This window comes from Physeter macrocephalus, chromosome 4 (assembly GCF_002837175.3).
Source record: "Physeter macrocephalus isolate SW-GA chromosome 4, ASM283717v5, whole genome shotgun sequence".
Lineage (NCBI taxonomy): Eukaryota > Metazoa > Chordata > Mammalia > Artiodactyla > Physeteridae > Physeter > Physeter macrocephalus.
Window position 1 is genome coordinate 22,790,553 of NC_041217.1, and position 15,530 is coordinate 22,806,082.

The following is a 15,530-nucleotide window of genomic DNA, read 5'->3' on the forward strand; positions in this document are numbered from 1 at the left end:
TGAGGTACAGAAAACTTGAGGTCACATAGCTGGTGTGTGGGAGAGCTGGATGCACAGGCTTCAGAACTTGTATCAGTCTAAAAAGTCCCCTTTGTTTAAAGGGGCCAAAAGAATAAATAAACAAGTCCTATAAATTGATTTTTCAACTTTGCCCTTTTTGTGTACATGAAAACTTGGTCCCTCACCTTTGAAGCCCTCATCGTCTCATTGGCCTAATTAGTGGTAGATAAGTGAGTATGTGAGGGCCAGTAAAAGGTTTTCCTCCCTCCAGAAGCTACCACTGAGAGTGCCTGAAAGCTCCTTATCAAAGATAGAGTTCGTTTCTCCAATAAGTCCTTGTTGAAATGCAGCGTTTTGCCTAGAAGGGATAGCACACTAAAGCTAGGTGTAACCTGGAGATTTGTTTATCCATTTAAACGACTTCATCTTAAAATAGTGAATGAGGGCCGGAAGGAATGAATGAGTTTAATTTCCTTTCAAAGCAGGAAAGCTCCAAACCTAGAGGGCTTCTTGGGAGACACATTAAGTCAGGAGGCCTCAGCCAGCTTGTTTTTGCAGCTACTTGTATCTATCTAGTGAGGGTTTCTAAACTGTGTAAGCCTGTACTAGTCTAGGATCCTGGAATAAGAAAACCAGCCTTGATTTATACAGGAATTCATACTTCATTGCTTCACTCCTTTAACAGCTCCAGCCAGGTCAGCTGGCAAAGGAAAATAGATATCTAACTGAGATGAGGTCAGACAGCATATGCATAGCATCCAGTGGTAGGACAGGAAGGGCCAGCTCAGGGAGGCTACCGGAGCTTCTGTTGAGAGTTTACTTTTGTAGGGAGGGCAGCCAGGCTGCTTAGAGACCTCACATTGGCATGTGCCCCAAAGAATGTGGGTAAATGATTGCTCTGCCATATCCAGGTCCCTAGTAAAGTTTCTTTTTAACTGCTTGTCTGAGAGTAGTCACACTATGTCTCCTATGCCAGTCTGTGCAGCAGACGTGGTGTGGGTTCTCCTCTGTTTCAAATACTCTGCTTGGTAACGAGGAAATGGCCTAGATGACTTCTGAGGTCCCTGTAGCCTAAGGGTTCAATGTTTCTGGTTTCCATCGTCACTACATAATATTACTTCGTTAGGTTGCAGAGGGGTAGAAGAGAGGAGTCATAAATAGCCCCAAAGCATAAAACGTTGGCTATGCCATAGCTTTAAAAAAAAAAAAGGTTTTATTATGCAAGATTTTAAACATACACAAAGCTAGAATAGTACAGAGATTCCCATTTCATCCATCCTCCCTCTTCTGATTATTTTGAAGTAAATGCAAGCTATTATTTTATTTATAATATATGTATTTATACTTCAGTATGTAGCGCTGAAAGATAAGAACTCTTTTTGAAAACATTGCCACAATGCCATCATCATACCTAAAGAGCTTAGTAATCCCTTAATTATCATCAAATATGCAGTTAGTCTTAAAATTCCCCCAGCTGTCTCACATATTCTTTTTTAATGGTTGGCTCGTGTGTAGCAAGGTCCAAACAGGATCCACGTGTTGCATTTGGTTGATATATTTCTAAAATCTCACTTTTTTTAAGGAAACATTTTTATTGAAGTATAATAGAGAGGCGTGCACAAATCCTTATGTACAACTCAGTGAAGTTTTTCCTATGAAACCACCACCTGTGAAATAGAACTTTCCAGGACCCCAGTAGTACCCTACTGTAGTTTTAATTTGCATTTCTCTGATGACTGATGACGCTAAGTCCTTTTAAAATATTTTTTTGGAGCCATGTGTATATTCTCTTTAATGAAGTGCCTTTTAAAAATCTTTTGCTCCTCTCTCCCTTTTAAAATTGTGTTTCATTTTTCTTATTGATTTGTGGAATTCTTTATATATTCTGAATACGAGTCCTTTGTTGAATGTATGTACTGTGTATTTCTTCTCCCACTGTGTGGTTTGCCCTCATTCTCTTAATGGTGTCTTAATGAGCAGAAGTTCTTAATGAAATCCAATTCATCAATTGTTCCCGTTATGATTTGTGCTTTTCATGTCCTGCTTTAGAAGTCATCCCCTGGCCTCAAGGGCATGACGATATTCTCCTAAGTTATCCTCTGGAAGTTTCAATGTTTTGCTTTTCCAAATCATGTCTACACTCCTTCTAGAATTTAGGTTTGTGACGGGTGTGAGATAGGGGTCAATGTTAATTTGTTTGTTTGTTTTAATTTTATTTATTTATTTATTTTTGGCTGCGCTGGGTCTCCCTTGCTGCACACGGGCTTTCTCTAGTTGCGGAGAGCGGGGGCTACACTTTGTTGCAGTGCGGGGGCTTCTCATTGCGGTGGCTTCTCTTGTTGCAGAGCACGGGCTCTAGGCACGCAGACTTCAGTAGTTGTGGCGTGTGGGCTCAGTAGTTGTGGCTTGTGGGCTCTAGAGCGCAGGCTCAGTAGTTGTGGCACACGGGCTTAGTTGCTACGCGGCATGTGGGATCTTCCCAGACCAGGGATCGAATCTGTGTCCCCTGCATTAGCAAGTGGATTCTTAACCACAGCGCCACCAGGGAAGCCCCCGTTAATTTGTTTTTCCATGTGGATACCCAGATAATCTAGCACCATTTTTTTGTTATTGTTTATTTATTTATTTATTTGGCCATGGCGCAGGGCATGTGGGGTCTTAGTTCCCCGACCAGAGATCCAACTCTGGCCCTCCGCAGTGAGAGTGTGGAGTCCTAATCACAGGACTGCCAAGGAATTCCTGATCTAGCACCATGTTGAAAAGATTCCTTTCTCCTCTGTCCTGCAGTGCTATCATTATCCTAAACTAGAGGACTGTACATGTGTGGGTCTGTTTCTCAACTCTCTTTGTTTTGTTGGTCTATTTGTGTATATTTATGCTTTAATTGACAAAAGTTTGTGCTAATACCATGCTGACTTAATTGCTATAATTTTATAATAAGTTTTACCATCTGGTAGTGTAAATCTATCAACTGTTTTTCTTCTTCAAGATTGTCTTGGCTATTCTTGGCCCTCTGCATTTCATAGAAAAATAGAATCATCTTGTCAGTTTACAAAAAAAAATTTCTGAGATTTTGACTGGAAGTAAGTAAAATCTGTAGATCGATTTGGGGAGAACAAATATCTTTGTAATATTGAATCTTTGTATCTAGGACTATGGCATATTTCTCCATTTATATAGGTCTTTAATTTTTCCTAGTAATGTTTCTTGATTTTCTGGGTAGATCTTGTACATCTTTTACTAGATTTATTCTTATGTATTGGATTTTTTTAATTGAATGAAGGATTCTTTAAATTCTATAGTGCTTTACAATTTTCAAGAGTTTCACACACATGATTTCATATAATACCATAGTAACCCCTTTTAAAAATTCCCTACCAGTACATTGCCCCTTCCCCTTCCCTCTCCCCACTGGTAACCACTAGTTTGTTCTCTATATCTATGAGTCTGCTTGCATGACGATATTCTCCTAAGTTATCCTCTGGAAGTTTCAATGTTTTGCTTTTCCAAATCATGTCTACACTCCTTCTAGAATTTAGGTTTGTGACGGGTGTGAGATAGGGGTCAATGTTAATTTGTTTGTTTGTTTTAATTTTATTTATTTATTTATTTTTGGCTGCGCTGGGTCTCCCTTGCTGCACACGGGCTTTCTCTAGTTGCGGAGAGCGGGGGCTACACTTTGTTGCAGTGCGGGGGCTTCTCATTGCGGTGGCTTCTCTTGTTGCAGAGCACGGGCTCTAGGCACGCAGACTTCAGTAGTTGTGGCGTGTGGGCTCAGTAGTTGTGGCTTGTGGGCTCTAGAGCGCAGGCTCAGTAGTTGTGGCACACGGGCTTAGTTGCTACGCGGCATGTGGGATCTTCCCAGACCAGGGATCGAATCTGTGTCCCCTGCATTAGCAAGTGGATTCTTAACCACAGCGCCACCAGGGAAGCCCCCGTTAATTTGTTTTTCCATGTGGATACCCAGATAATCTAGCACCATTTTTTTGTTATTGTTTATTTATTTATTTATTTGGCCATGGCGCAGGGCATGTGGGGTCTTAGTTCCCCGACCAGAGATCCAACTCTGGCCCTCCGCAGTGAGAGTGTGGAGTCCTAATCACAGGACTGCCAAGGAATTCCTGATCTAGCACCATGTTGAAAAGATTCCTTTCTCCTCTGTCCTGCAGTGCTATCATTATCCTAAACTAGAGGACTGTACATGTGTGGGTCTGTTTCTCAACTCTCTTTGTTTTGTTGGTCTATTTGTGTATATTTATGCTTTAATTGACAAAAGTTTGTGCTAATACCATGCTGACTTAATTGCTATAATTTTATAATAAGTTTTACCATCTGGTAGTGTAAATCTATCAACTGTTTTTCTTCTTCAAGATTGTCTTGGCTATTCTTGGCCCTCTGCATTTCATAGAAAAATAGAATCATCTTGTCAGTTTACAAAAAAAAATTTCTGAGATTTTGACTGGAAGTAAGTAAAATCTGTAGATCGATTTGGGGAGAACAAATATCTTTGTAATATTGAATCTTTGTATCTAGGACTATGGCATATTTCTCCATTTATATAGGTCTTTAATTTTTCCTAGTAATGTTTCTTGATTTTCTGGGTAGATCTTGTACATCTTTTACTAGATTTATTCTTATGTATTGGATTTTTTTAATTGAATGAAGGATTCTTTAAATTCTATAGTGCTTTACAATTTTCAAGAGTTTCACACACATGATTTCATATAATACCATAGTAACCCCTTTTAAAAATTCCCTACCAGTACATTGCCCCTTCCCCTTCCCTCTCCCCACTGGTAACCACTAGTTTGTTCTCTATATCTATGAGTCTGCTTCTTTTTTGTTTTATTCACTAGTTTGTTGTATTTTTTATATTCCACATATAAGTGCTATCATATAGTATTTGTCTTCCTCTGTCTGACTTACATCACTTACCGTAATGCCCTCCAAGTCCATCCACATTGCTTGATGATGCTGCTATGAACATTGGAGTGCATGTATCTTCTCAAATTAGTGTTTTTGGTTTTTCTGATATATACCCAGGAGTGGAATTGCTGGGTTCCTATGTATTGGATTTAAAAAAATTATATAAGTTTCGGGTGTACAACAGTACAATTCAACATCTGTATACATTACAAAGTGATTCACCCCAAAAGTCCAGTTACCGTCTGTCACCATACAATTGACCCTCTTCACTCCTTTCATGCACCCCCTAGCCCACTTCCCCTTTGGTGACCACCTATCTGTTCTCTGTATCTATGAGTTTGTTTTTGATGTGTTTTATTTCTCCATTTGTGGGTTTTTTGTTTTTGTTTTTTTTATATTCTCCGTATGAGTGAAATAATACAGTATTTGTCTTTTTCCTTCTGACTTATTTTACTTAGCATAAAACCCTCAGGGTTTATCCATGTTGTCACAAATGGCGACATCTCATTCTTTTTTGTGGCTGGGTAGTATTCCGTTGTATACACATGTATTACATCTTCTTGATTCATTCATCCATTGATGGACACTTAGGTTGTTTCCATATTTTGGCTGTTGTAAGTAACGCTGCAGTGAACATAGGGGTGCATATATCTTTAAAAAAATTGAGGTATAGTTGATTTACAATATTATATTAGTTTCAGGTATACAACATAGTGATACAGAACTTTTATAGAGTACCCTCCTTTTTTTTTTTTTTTTTTTTTTTTTTTGTGGCATGCGGGCCTCCCTCTGCTGCGGCCTCTCCCGTTGCGGAGCACAGGCTCCAGACGCGCAGGCTCAGCGGCCATGGCTCACGGGCCCAGCCGCTCCACGGCATGTGGGATCCTCCCGCACCGGGGCGCGAACCCGGTTCCCCTGCATCGGCAGGCGGACGCGCAATCACTGCGCCACCAGGGAAGCCCACCCTCCTTTTATAGTCATAAAACATTGGCTATATTCACTGTGCTATATTCCCTTGTAGCTTATTTATTTTATACATAGTAGTTTGTACCTCTTAATTCGTTACCCGTCTTGCCCCTCCCCCTTTTCCCTCTCCCCACTGGTAACCAGCAGTTTATTCTTTATATATGAGTCTGTTTCTTTTCTGTTATATTCACTAGTTTGTTTTATTTTTTAGATTCCACGTGTAAGTGATAACATACAGTATTTGTCTTTCTCTGTCTGACTCTCCTGGAAATCACTATTCTATTCGCTGTTTCTCTATGGAATCAACTTTTTTTTTATTCCATGTATAAGTGTTACCATACAGTGTATAGTACTTGTCTTTCTCTGACTTATTTCACTTAGCATAATATCCTCCAAGTTTATCCATGTTGTTGCAAATGGCAAAATTTCCTTCTTTTTTATGGCTGAGTAGTATTCCATTGTGTATATCTATCTATCTATCTATCATCTATCTATCATCTATCTCAATATCACATCTTCTTTATCTATTCATCTGTTGATGGAAACTTCGGTTGCTGCCATACCTTGGCTATTGTGAATAATGCTGTTATGAATATTGCGGTGAATGTGTCTTTTCAAATTAGTGATTTTGTTCTCTTTGGATATATACCCAGAAGTAGAATTGCTGGATCATATGGTAGTTCTATTTTTAGTTTTTTGAGGAACTTCCATACCATCTTCCATAGTGGCTGCACCAATTTACATTCCCACCAAGAGTGCACAAACATTCCTTTTTCTCCACATTCTTGCCAGCACCTGTTATTTGTTGTCTTTTTGATTGTAGGCATTCTGACAGGTATAAGGTGATAGCTCACTGTGGTTTTGATTTGCATTTCCCTGATGATTAGTGATGTTGAGCATCTTTTCATATGTCTGTTGGCCATCTGTATGTCTTCTTTGGAAAAAGTCTATTCGGTTTGTCTGCCCATTTTTAAAAAATTGAAGTATAGTTGATTTACAATGTTGTGTTAGTTTCTGGTATACAGCAAAGTGATTCAGCTATACATACATATGTGTGTGTGTGAGTGTGTGTGTGTATACACATATATATTCTTTTTCAGATTCTTTTCCACTATGGTTTAAACATATTATGAATATGTTTCCTTGTGCTACACAGTAGGACCTTGTTGCTTATCTCTTTTATATATAGTAGTTGGTATCTGCTAATCCCAAACTCCTAATTTATCCCTCCCCTACACCCTTTCCCCTTTGATGACCATAAGTTTGTTTTCTATGTCTGAGTCTATTTCTGTTTTGTAAATAAGTTCATTTATATGATTTTCTTAGATTGCACATATAAGTGATATCATTTGGTATTTGTCTTTGTCTGACTTACTTCACTTAGTATGATAACTTCTAGGTCCATCCATGTTGGTGCAAATGGCATTATTTCATTCTTTTCTTAGAGCTGAGTAGTATTCTGTTGTATATATATACCACATCTTCTTTATCCATTCAACTGTCAGTGGACATTAAGGTTGCTTCCACGTCTTGGCTATTGTAAATAGTTTGTCTGTCCATTTTTAATTGGATGGTTTGTTTTTTTGCTATTGAGTTGTGTGAGTTCTTTATATATTTTGGATGTTAACCCATTGTTGGACATATCATTTGTAAATATCTTCTCCTATTCAGTAGGTTGCCTTTTCTTTTTTTTTTTTGATGGTTTCTTGTGCTGTGCAAAGGTTCTTTTAGTTTGATTAGCTCCAATTTGTTTATTTTTCCTTTTGTTGCCCTTGTTTGAGGAGACAGATCCAAATAAATATTGCTAAGGCTGATGTCAAAGAACATACTGCTTGTGTTTTCTTCTAAGAATTTTATGGTATCAGGTCTTACACTGACGTCTTCAATCCATTTTGAGTTAATTTTTGTGCATGGTATAAGATAGTGGTCTGGTTTCATTCTTTTGCATGTGGCTGTCCAGTTTTCCCAACACAATTTATTGAAGAGACTGTCCTTTCTCCACTGTATGTTCTTTGCTACTTTGTCATAAATTAATTGTCCTTATATGTGTGGGTTTATTTCTGGGCTCTCAATTCTGTTCCATGTAATGGATTTTTTTATGCTAAAATAAATGGCATCATGTTTAAAATTTGATTTTCCTCTGCCTGTCCCAATGTTAAGACTATTGACAGGTACTTTATCATCAAAGATAAATTAAAAGTCCATATCAGAACTATTCTTTAGTCTTGAATTTAGCATGTTTTTACAGTTTATATTTGCTTTCTACTTACAAATAATTTAACAATACAGCTGGTCTCCTTCTTTTAAAGGATCAGATTTAAACGCTTCCTTTGGAGGGATTGAGAAGTGGGTGGCTCCAGAAGGCAATTTAGGCGAGGATCGAAGGATTCTCCTGGGAAGAGCTCATCCTAAGGGAGTGGAAGCCAGGCTGGACCCACTTGACCCTGTAACAAAGCCCTGCCCCAAGGGAGGGAGATGGCGTGGTGTCTGTCACTCATGTGTCTTTTAGCCTGGGTGCTCCTGGACTCATGTCTCAGTCCTTTGGTGTGAGGAGGGAGGGCTGCAAGTGAAAAATGCAAAGGACTCTTTTACTGGTAATTTCAGAAAGCACTGGGCATGCGCTGTACTGCTGTGTGACCCCTTTCATATCATATTACAAAAGGAGGACATTGTCCCTTACCTTAGAACAGAACTCCTGTCTGTCGCTCTGGCACCTTATGGCAGGAGTCACTAGGGGCTTCCCCAGTGCCAGCAGGAGCAGTGGTAATAGCTTACATTTATTGAGTGCTTGTTACCTGTTACTGTGCTAGGTACTGTTCTAAGTACTTTATAAACATTAACTCATTTAATCATCACAACTACCCCATGAGGTAAATTAGATAATATTATTCGTATTTTACGAGGGTGGAAACTGAGGCACAGAGGGCTAGATAACTTGCCTCAGGTCACACAGCTTATAAATGGTAAATCCAGGATTCCAACTCAAGCTAGCAGGCACCAGCGCCCAATCTCTTCACATTATATGGCCTCTCAGGTGGCAGCAGCGGATGGGGGCTAGAGTAGGAGAAAAGGAGTAAACTGGGGATTTTGAAGGGTGTCTGGCCAGGAGCCTACTCTACTTGTTTTTCAGCACCTGTGAGACAGCCCGTGAGGGCTGTAAGCAATATCTTGGGGTGGGGGCGAGGGCCGCTTTCGAGGGGTCTGGGGGCTAAATTAGCAATTAATGTCAAGAGAAGTGAAACATAGGTGAGGTAATCATAATGGGATCTTTAGATCTGATTTACAGACTTCAAAACATGACATTGATTTGTTTTTCAATTTTATCACTTTAAAATTTCCTTGGAATAAGTGGAATCATGAGTTCTGGTCTGTTCTTTCTCTGAGGTGACAGGCACATCTATATTTAGACCAATAGTCATGCTTCTGTGGTGATGGATAAGTGTGCGCCTCCAAAAGTGGCCGTGCATCGAAATAATAACATGTGTTCTTTGCGAACCAATAAATCATGGACGTTGTAGATTTGATGCACACACATCAGAGGGACTAATATACAAATTTATTTGTTAAGCAGGGAAATGAACCTTTGTGCTAGGACCATAGATAGCCACCTGGGCAAGTGTCCATGAGCTCATGTAAGCGAGCAGACTCAGATCCAGTCATGTCACAAACAGAATGAACCTAGGGCTTCCCAGTCCTGAAGCAGGAGAACCATTGATTTTGATGACACTAGCCACAGCCCGGAGTTTCCTTTGACCCCATCCTTTCAATCACCTCCCACACTTCATGTGTCACTAAGCTCTATTGATTCTACCCTTTTAACAGCTTTCGCATCTGTCTTCTCTCTTCCTTCTCCGCTGCCACTAGTTGGGATCCTTGACATTCGTTCACCTGGATTGGACAATAACCTCCTGAATGCTTTGTTCTTTTCTCTCACTAGTTGCCTTCACTGCCATCAACATTATAAAGCATGAAACCGTCATGTCACTTCCCTACTTAAAAACATCTCAATGGCTCCCATTGCTCAGAGGATTAAAATCTAACAGCCAGAGGCTGGTCTACAAGGCTCCTTAAGAACTGGCCCAGACCTCTCTTTCGAGGTCCCGTCTCCCTCATTTTGTCATTTGTGGCACCAACCACCCTAGACCTCCTGGGGCTCCTGGAACCCACGGTCTGTTTTCAGATTTGGTGCCTTTGTGGGGATGTTTCTCAACAGGGTGACTTCCCTGCCACCCTTTTTCTCACCTTTGCCCTTTTGGCCAACTCTTAACTTTCCTTAGAGATTGTCTTTGTACTCACCTGGGTAGAAGGTATGGTATGCTTCTAAAAGCAGTTCTCTCACAGTATTGCGCCGTATAAACATCTGTCTTCCCTGATAGACTGTGGAGTTCTTGAAGGAGGATTTCATTCTTCATCTATTCCCTGTGCATCGTAAATGCTTCACAGGTATTTGCTGGATGGATTCTTCCATTCATCCAACCATCCATCTTTCTTTCAACTAATAATCACTGAGCAACTGCTATACACAAAGCACTGTTCTAGTAGCTAACAAAGGCATGCTGAAAAAGACACCAAATCCTTATTTCCATGGAGCTTATATACCAGCGAGAGAAGACAGGCAAGAAAGAAAGAAAGAAAGAGGAAATAAATCAGGTGGTAGGAAGTGTAGGCAGAGAATTAAAGTAGGGTCATGTGACCCAGAATGCATGGGTGTGTACTTTATGTTGGATGGCCAGAGAGGGCCTCTCTGAGGGCAGCCTGGAGGCTGAGGTCTGAATGAACTACCTTGTGAAGATCAGGATACAGAGCATTCTAAGAAGAGGAAACGGATAATACAAAGGCCTTAGGGTAAGAGCAAGCTGACTTAGAATAAACACTGGTTACCTAAAGCCAGGGCAACAGCTGGGCACAGTGAAGAAAATGTCTCGAGCAGGCAAAACTGAAGTGAGAGGTCATAGCTGGTTTAGGAGTCAAAGGTTCTTTACACCATACTATTTATTGGCAGCTACCAATAGCAAAATAAAAAGGCCCTGTTGTTCACAGCTGATGCACAGAAGCCCTTAGGAATATGTAGGTGCCTGCGGAACACCCCTTCCCACTTCACTTGGAGCCAAGCTATCTGTGTCAAGGTGGCCTGTGTGAAGAAGCTGCCCCGTTGTAATCCACTCGGCTTTCTCTTCTTTGGGCCTGCAGTTTGCCCAAGCCACGGTTAATATAACCAAAAGAATGTGAATACTTTTATTTGCTCTGAAATGTGTCTATTTTTTAACATTTACAGTGGGAAGGGGCCTTTAATTTACCTGTCCCTCATTATTTTCCAGCTTAATATTTTTTATCCCCTTCCTGTGCTGAAAAAAAGGTGCTGTATCTGAAGATCTGTGGGCTTTTGTACAGGGTGAGCGTGTGCTCATGTACACACGTGGGGCACGGCTGAGGGTTATGTAACAAAACTGTTCCAAGTACAGCTGGCTCATACTGAAGAGGCAACTCCAAATTTGGCAACTCCACATTTCATCGCAGGTAGGCTGAGCATGAACTTGAAAATCAGGAGTCATGGCTCAGGGCAGCCTGCTGGTCAGCTTTGTTTCCCAACTCAGAATGTTCCCTTGAAGCCTTGGGTTTGGGTTCAAAAGACCCAAGAGAGTTCTGTTTCATAGAGAAGTGCCCCCTGCCACAATCATGGTGATAATACAATTTTTATCTTCCCCAGCAGGTGGGTGGCCATCACGGAGGAGATCTGGTCTGATAAAAGTGTTCACATTCTTGTGGATATATTAACCAAGTGGCTTGGCCACACCAAGGCCATGTCTAGACATCGTAATAGACCCCTCTATGGCACAGTGATCTATTTTTTGTGTTTTCTTTTTTTCCTTTTAATTATGTTTCTGGTTGTTCTTGGGAGAATTGACCATCTAGAAAACTTACTTAACTATACAGTGTAATAATTTAGGATTGAAAGGAATTTTGGGTGTCTAAACTTTTCAGACAAGGTGACGGCGGACCAGGACAGTTAGGTGTCCTTCCCAGGGACAGACAGTGAGTTGGTGTCAGAACTAGGTCTAACAGTCTTGGGTTCCTGACTCCCGTGGTGTACTGCCTAGTCATACTGCCTTTAGTCGCTGAAGGGAGGTAGCAAAGTGTGTTTTTTTAAGCTAGTAGTCCATATTGAAAAATTGGGAGATTACACATAAAAATCTGGATTTCTGGTTTCTCCAGAAAGACGTGAGTCCACACTCCTGCAGGACATTGGCATTAATGGTGGCTTCTACCTTTATACAGGTCAAAAGAATACAGCTCAAGGTGATAGTATGAAGCAGATCTATTTGGCATCTGTAAGGCATTGGAAGTTGCATCTCTTGTGGAAGGATCTAATACCATGATCAGAAGAACTTTGGATACGTCTTTTCACTGTGACGTTGCGGTATACGCTTGACAAGTTTTGAAAAGAGATTTTTCTACCGACTCTACCGACTAACATTTCGTCTGTGAAGCCAGGAGTCTCCGTAAAGGTTAAAAATAATTCAGCTGTATTGTGTTGAACTTGATTGAAGTGTCGTGAACAGTGTCTGGAGGGCAGAAGAACCAGTTCTGTCTTGTTGCGATGGGTTTAGTCTGTTTACTTTCCTGGTGCCCCGTCGCTGAAGCTGGGGCTGAGAGGCCTGCTGAGGAATGTTTCTTCCGGAGTTCCGACAGGCTCAGCTATTTGTCCCAGCCTCCGAAGCTGCTTGGCTACAGGTAAGGAAGGCTGCCCTACGGGAGGGATAACTGCGGTCGGTGAGTTTGAGCTTTTAGCTTGGCCTTACTCTGCACCCAAACTCACGTCTGATTCAGGAAGTCTTCTATTTTTGTGTGTTCACATCAACGATTTCCTTACTCGCTTTATCAAAGGGAAGCAGCCTTGGGTACCCGTGAGGAGATTCTGAATCCGGCCTTTTGCCTGGCTGAGTGCAGGGCTGGGAAGGAGGATTACATAGAGGGAGGAGTCATTGCCATTAGAATACCACACACATGGCCAGACCATACACAGCCGGCCCCATCTCCTCTGTGACCCACCTACACACAGCATGATTAAACTGGAGGGGGCGGCTGGTAAGCAGGCATTGGTGAGGCAGGGGCCTGAAGCCTTTCCCTTCCCAGCCTGGGGACCCCATTGATTGTTCCTTTTCCAGAGGACCTAGAAGTCTGGGGATCTCAAGATACACCTTGACCAGTGAAGTCTGTCCTGGACTCGTGAAACCCTTGTTGTCTGAGTGGCCAAATGAGGTAGAACATGTGATGGATAGCCAGACTTTTCAGGGATATGGGAGGCTGTTTGACTTATGGGCATCCAGTGGGTCCAGGATTATCCAGGAGTCACAATGACTGGGGTCTCCTTGAGGTAGAATAACCCAGAGCAGATTAGGGTGGAGCTTCATGATCCCTATCCTTGGCTTTAGTCTGGAGAGCATTGCCTTTGAAACAGTCAGGCTGTGGTTAGCATTATGAGAGATTCTTTCTGTTCCATCCCTCTTATATCATATGTAACAGGATAATGGAAAAAAAAAAACAAACAAACCCTCAGTTGCCATACCAGTGTTGGCCACATCAAAGCAACAGTTAATATACTAGTCATGGTAAATTAACATGGATCCTGATATAAACATTGTTTTATCCATTTTGGTTTTTAAATGAAGCATTTGGCTTGTATATTCTGTTTGAAACATCAAACATAATGCATGATCATATTTGAATATGAATACTACCTATGTTTGAATGATAACTGGGATTTTTATTATGTGTATGGCACCACAGATGTATCATTTTTAATTATGTATATAGCATTTAAGGTGTATAGTGACTGAAATCATTACTGTTGCTTCATGTGGCCTATATAGGATGTACCAATTTAGCAGATGATGTCATTCAGATCACATAAAAAGTCCCCTTAATCTGCCTGTCCAAATTCATGGAAATCACAAGTCTTAAGAAGTATTTAAATATCAATAGCATTGTCCATGAAATGTTGAATCCTTCTTTCCTTCTCCCCTCTCCTTACACCACTTCCTACCCCTTCCACAAGCTTGGCATTGTTATTCACAGTAAAGTTCCACCAGTGACAAGTCCCAGTACGTAGTGGGTCTGAACCCTTCCCTGGACCCATGGCCAGAAATGGGATGTGGTCCAGGGAACAGCCTAGACAAGGGCCAACTGGGACACGTGGCAAGGGTTCTCCTTCCTTTTTGACACCCTTCAGCTGTGCCCTCCCAGGGAAGAGGAGCCTAGGTCATCCTCCTTGCACAAGTCTGTGTCGTGACTGCATCAACATCCCCCTTTCTGCTGGGGTGGACGCTGGTGATTCAAGAAGGATGAGGCTTGCCATGGGTGGCTCCTGGAATCCTCCAGAGTATGTTGACTCCTCTAGAGCCAGATGCAGGGAGCCAGAGAAGTGGTTGGGCCCCTGGAGGAAGAGGAGTGTAACTACCCCTGGGCGACAGCCTCAAGACTGCGATGGCAGGTGCCCTGCCCGCAACTCTCAAGCATGGAGGGCGGATGTTTTCCAGGCCTGCAGCTCTGGACAACAGCCGGGTCAGGCCTGGTAAAGGAAGTATACGTGAGGAGCTCAAATAGGAAGTGAATAGGACACCATGATGTTCAAGGTTAGGTAGGAAGAGCTCTTGATACAGAGCTGGATTTTCCCTTTTAAAACAAGGATGGCCATAGCTGAACCCTTCTCGTGTGTGTGTCCTCCTCTTGTGGCCCTGGATTCCAAAAGTAGCCTCACAACTATAGGAGGCCCGACTCTGCCCAGCCATTTTTACATTTCCTATGTGAAACTCACCAGCGCTTTGACAGCTTCTCTAAAGATCCAGGGGTGCCCAACTGAATGGGAATCTATGGTCGGAGAATGTAATATTTTTTTCTGCAGCTCCCTTTACTCTCTCCCTGCCTAACCCTAAGTAGATAAAATATTGGGCCAAAGGGCCAAATAATCCTGTTTAGGATCTCGCCATCTCATTTCCAGCCGGGCACTTTCCCCTTCTTGTAACTTTCCAGTGTGATTTGGGGAATACTATTGATAACTCTGACACCTGGTGGTCACTTCAAAAACTGCACTCTGGAAGGATCCAACGTCCACTTCGATCACTTTTAGTTATTTTTGTTTTTCCAGTTACAATTTCAATGTAAATAACATGTACTTTATACATTAGTTATTATTATTAATTGAATTATTTATAAGTAAAATTCTTGCAAATGCATTCAACAGAATACACTTGAATAGAAAATTTCTGTGAAGATATACCCAAAACTTCATGTCATAGTCCTTAGGAAGTGAAGCTAGGTGTGAGGGGAGGAGAGACTTATTTTACTTTACACCTTCTAGTTCTCTTTGAAATTAATTTTAAACAAAAAGGATGTGTTACTTTAATTGTGGCTGAAGTACCCCACTTGGGCAGGAGGTCCAGAAGTCCAGGATATTCCCCTCCAGGGCTCCTACCCTCTCCTGGTTTTGTGTCCAAGGACCTGTAGTGCTTTCATGTGTTTTGAGGGCATGGAGTACGGCTGGACTCCGTCTGATCTTTTTTTTTTTTTTAACATCTTTATTGGAGTATAATTGCTTTACAATGTTGTGTTAGTTTCTGCTGTATAACAAAGTGAATCAG

The 15,530-nt window shown here is 41.4% G+C and overlaps 1 protein-coding gene across 22 annotated transcripts in view; it reads left to right on the forward strand.

Annotated features, from left to right (window-relative positions):
- Window positions 1–15,530, forward strand: part of CNIH3 (cornichon family AMPA receptor auxiliary protein 3) — a 306,731-nt gene that overhangs the window by 6,746 nt on the left and 284,455 nt on the right. For 21 of the 22 annotated variants that reach the window (XR_003679327.2, XR_003679332.2, XR_008617029.1 and 18 more), the window contains exon 2: window positions 12,169–12,624. Coding sequence is in view for 4 of the 22 variants with exons in the window: in XM_055084050.1 (XP_054940025.1) it covers window positions 12,559–12,624 (66 nt within the window). In the remaining 18 variants the exon portion in view is untranslated. Of the gene's footprint in view, window positions 1–12,168; window positions 12,625–13,058; window positions 13,525–15,530 lie in introns of those variants that run through there. The other variant, XR_003679338.2, reaches the window with a different exon arrangement.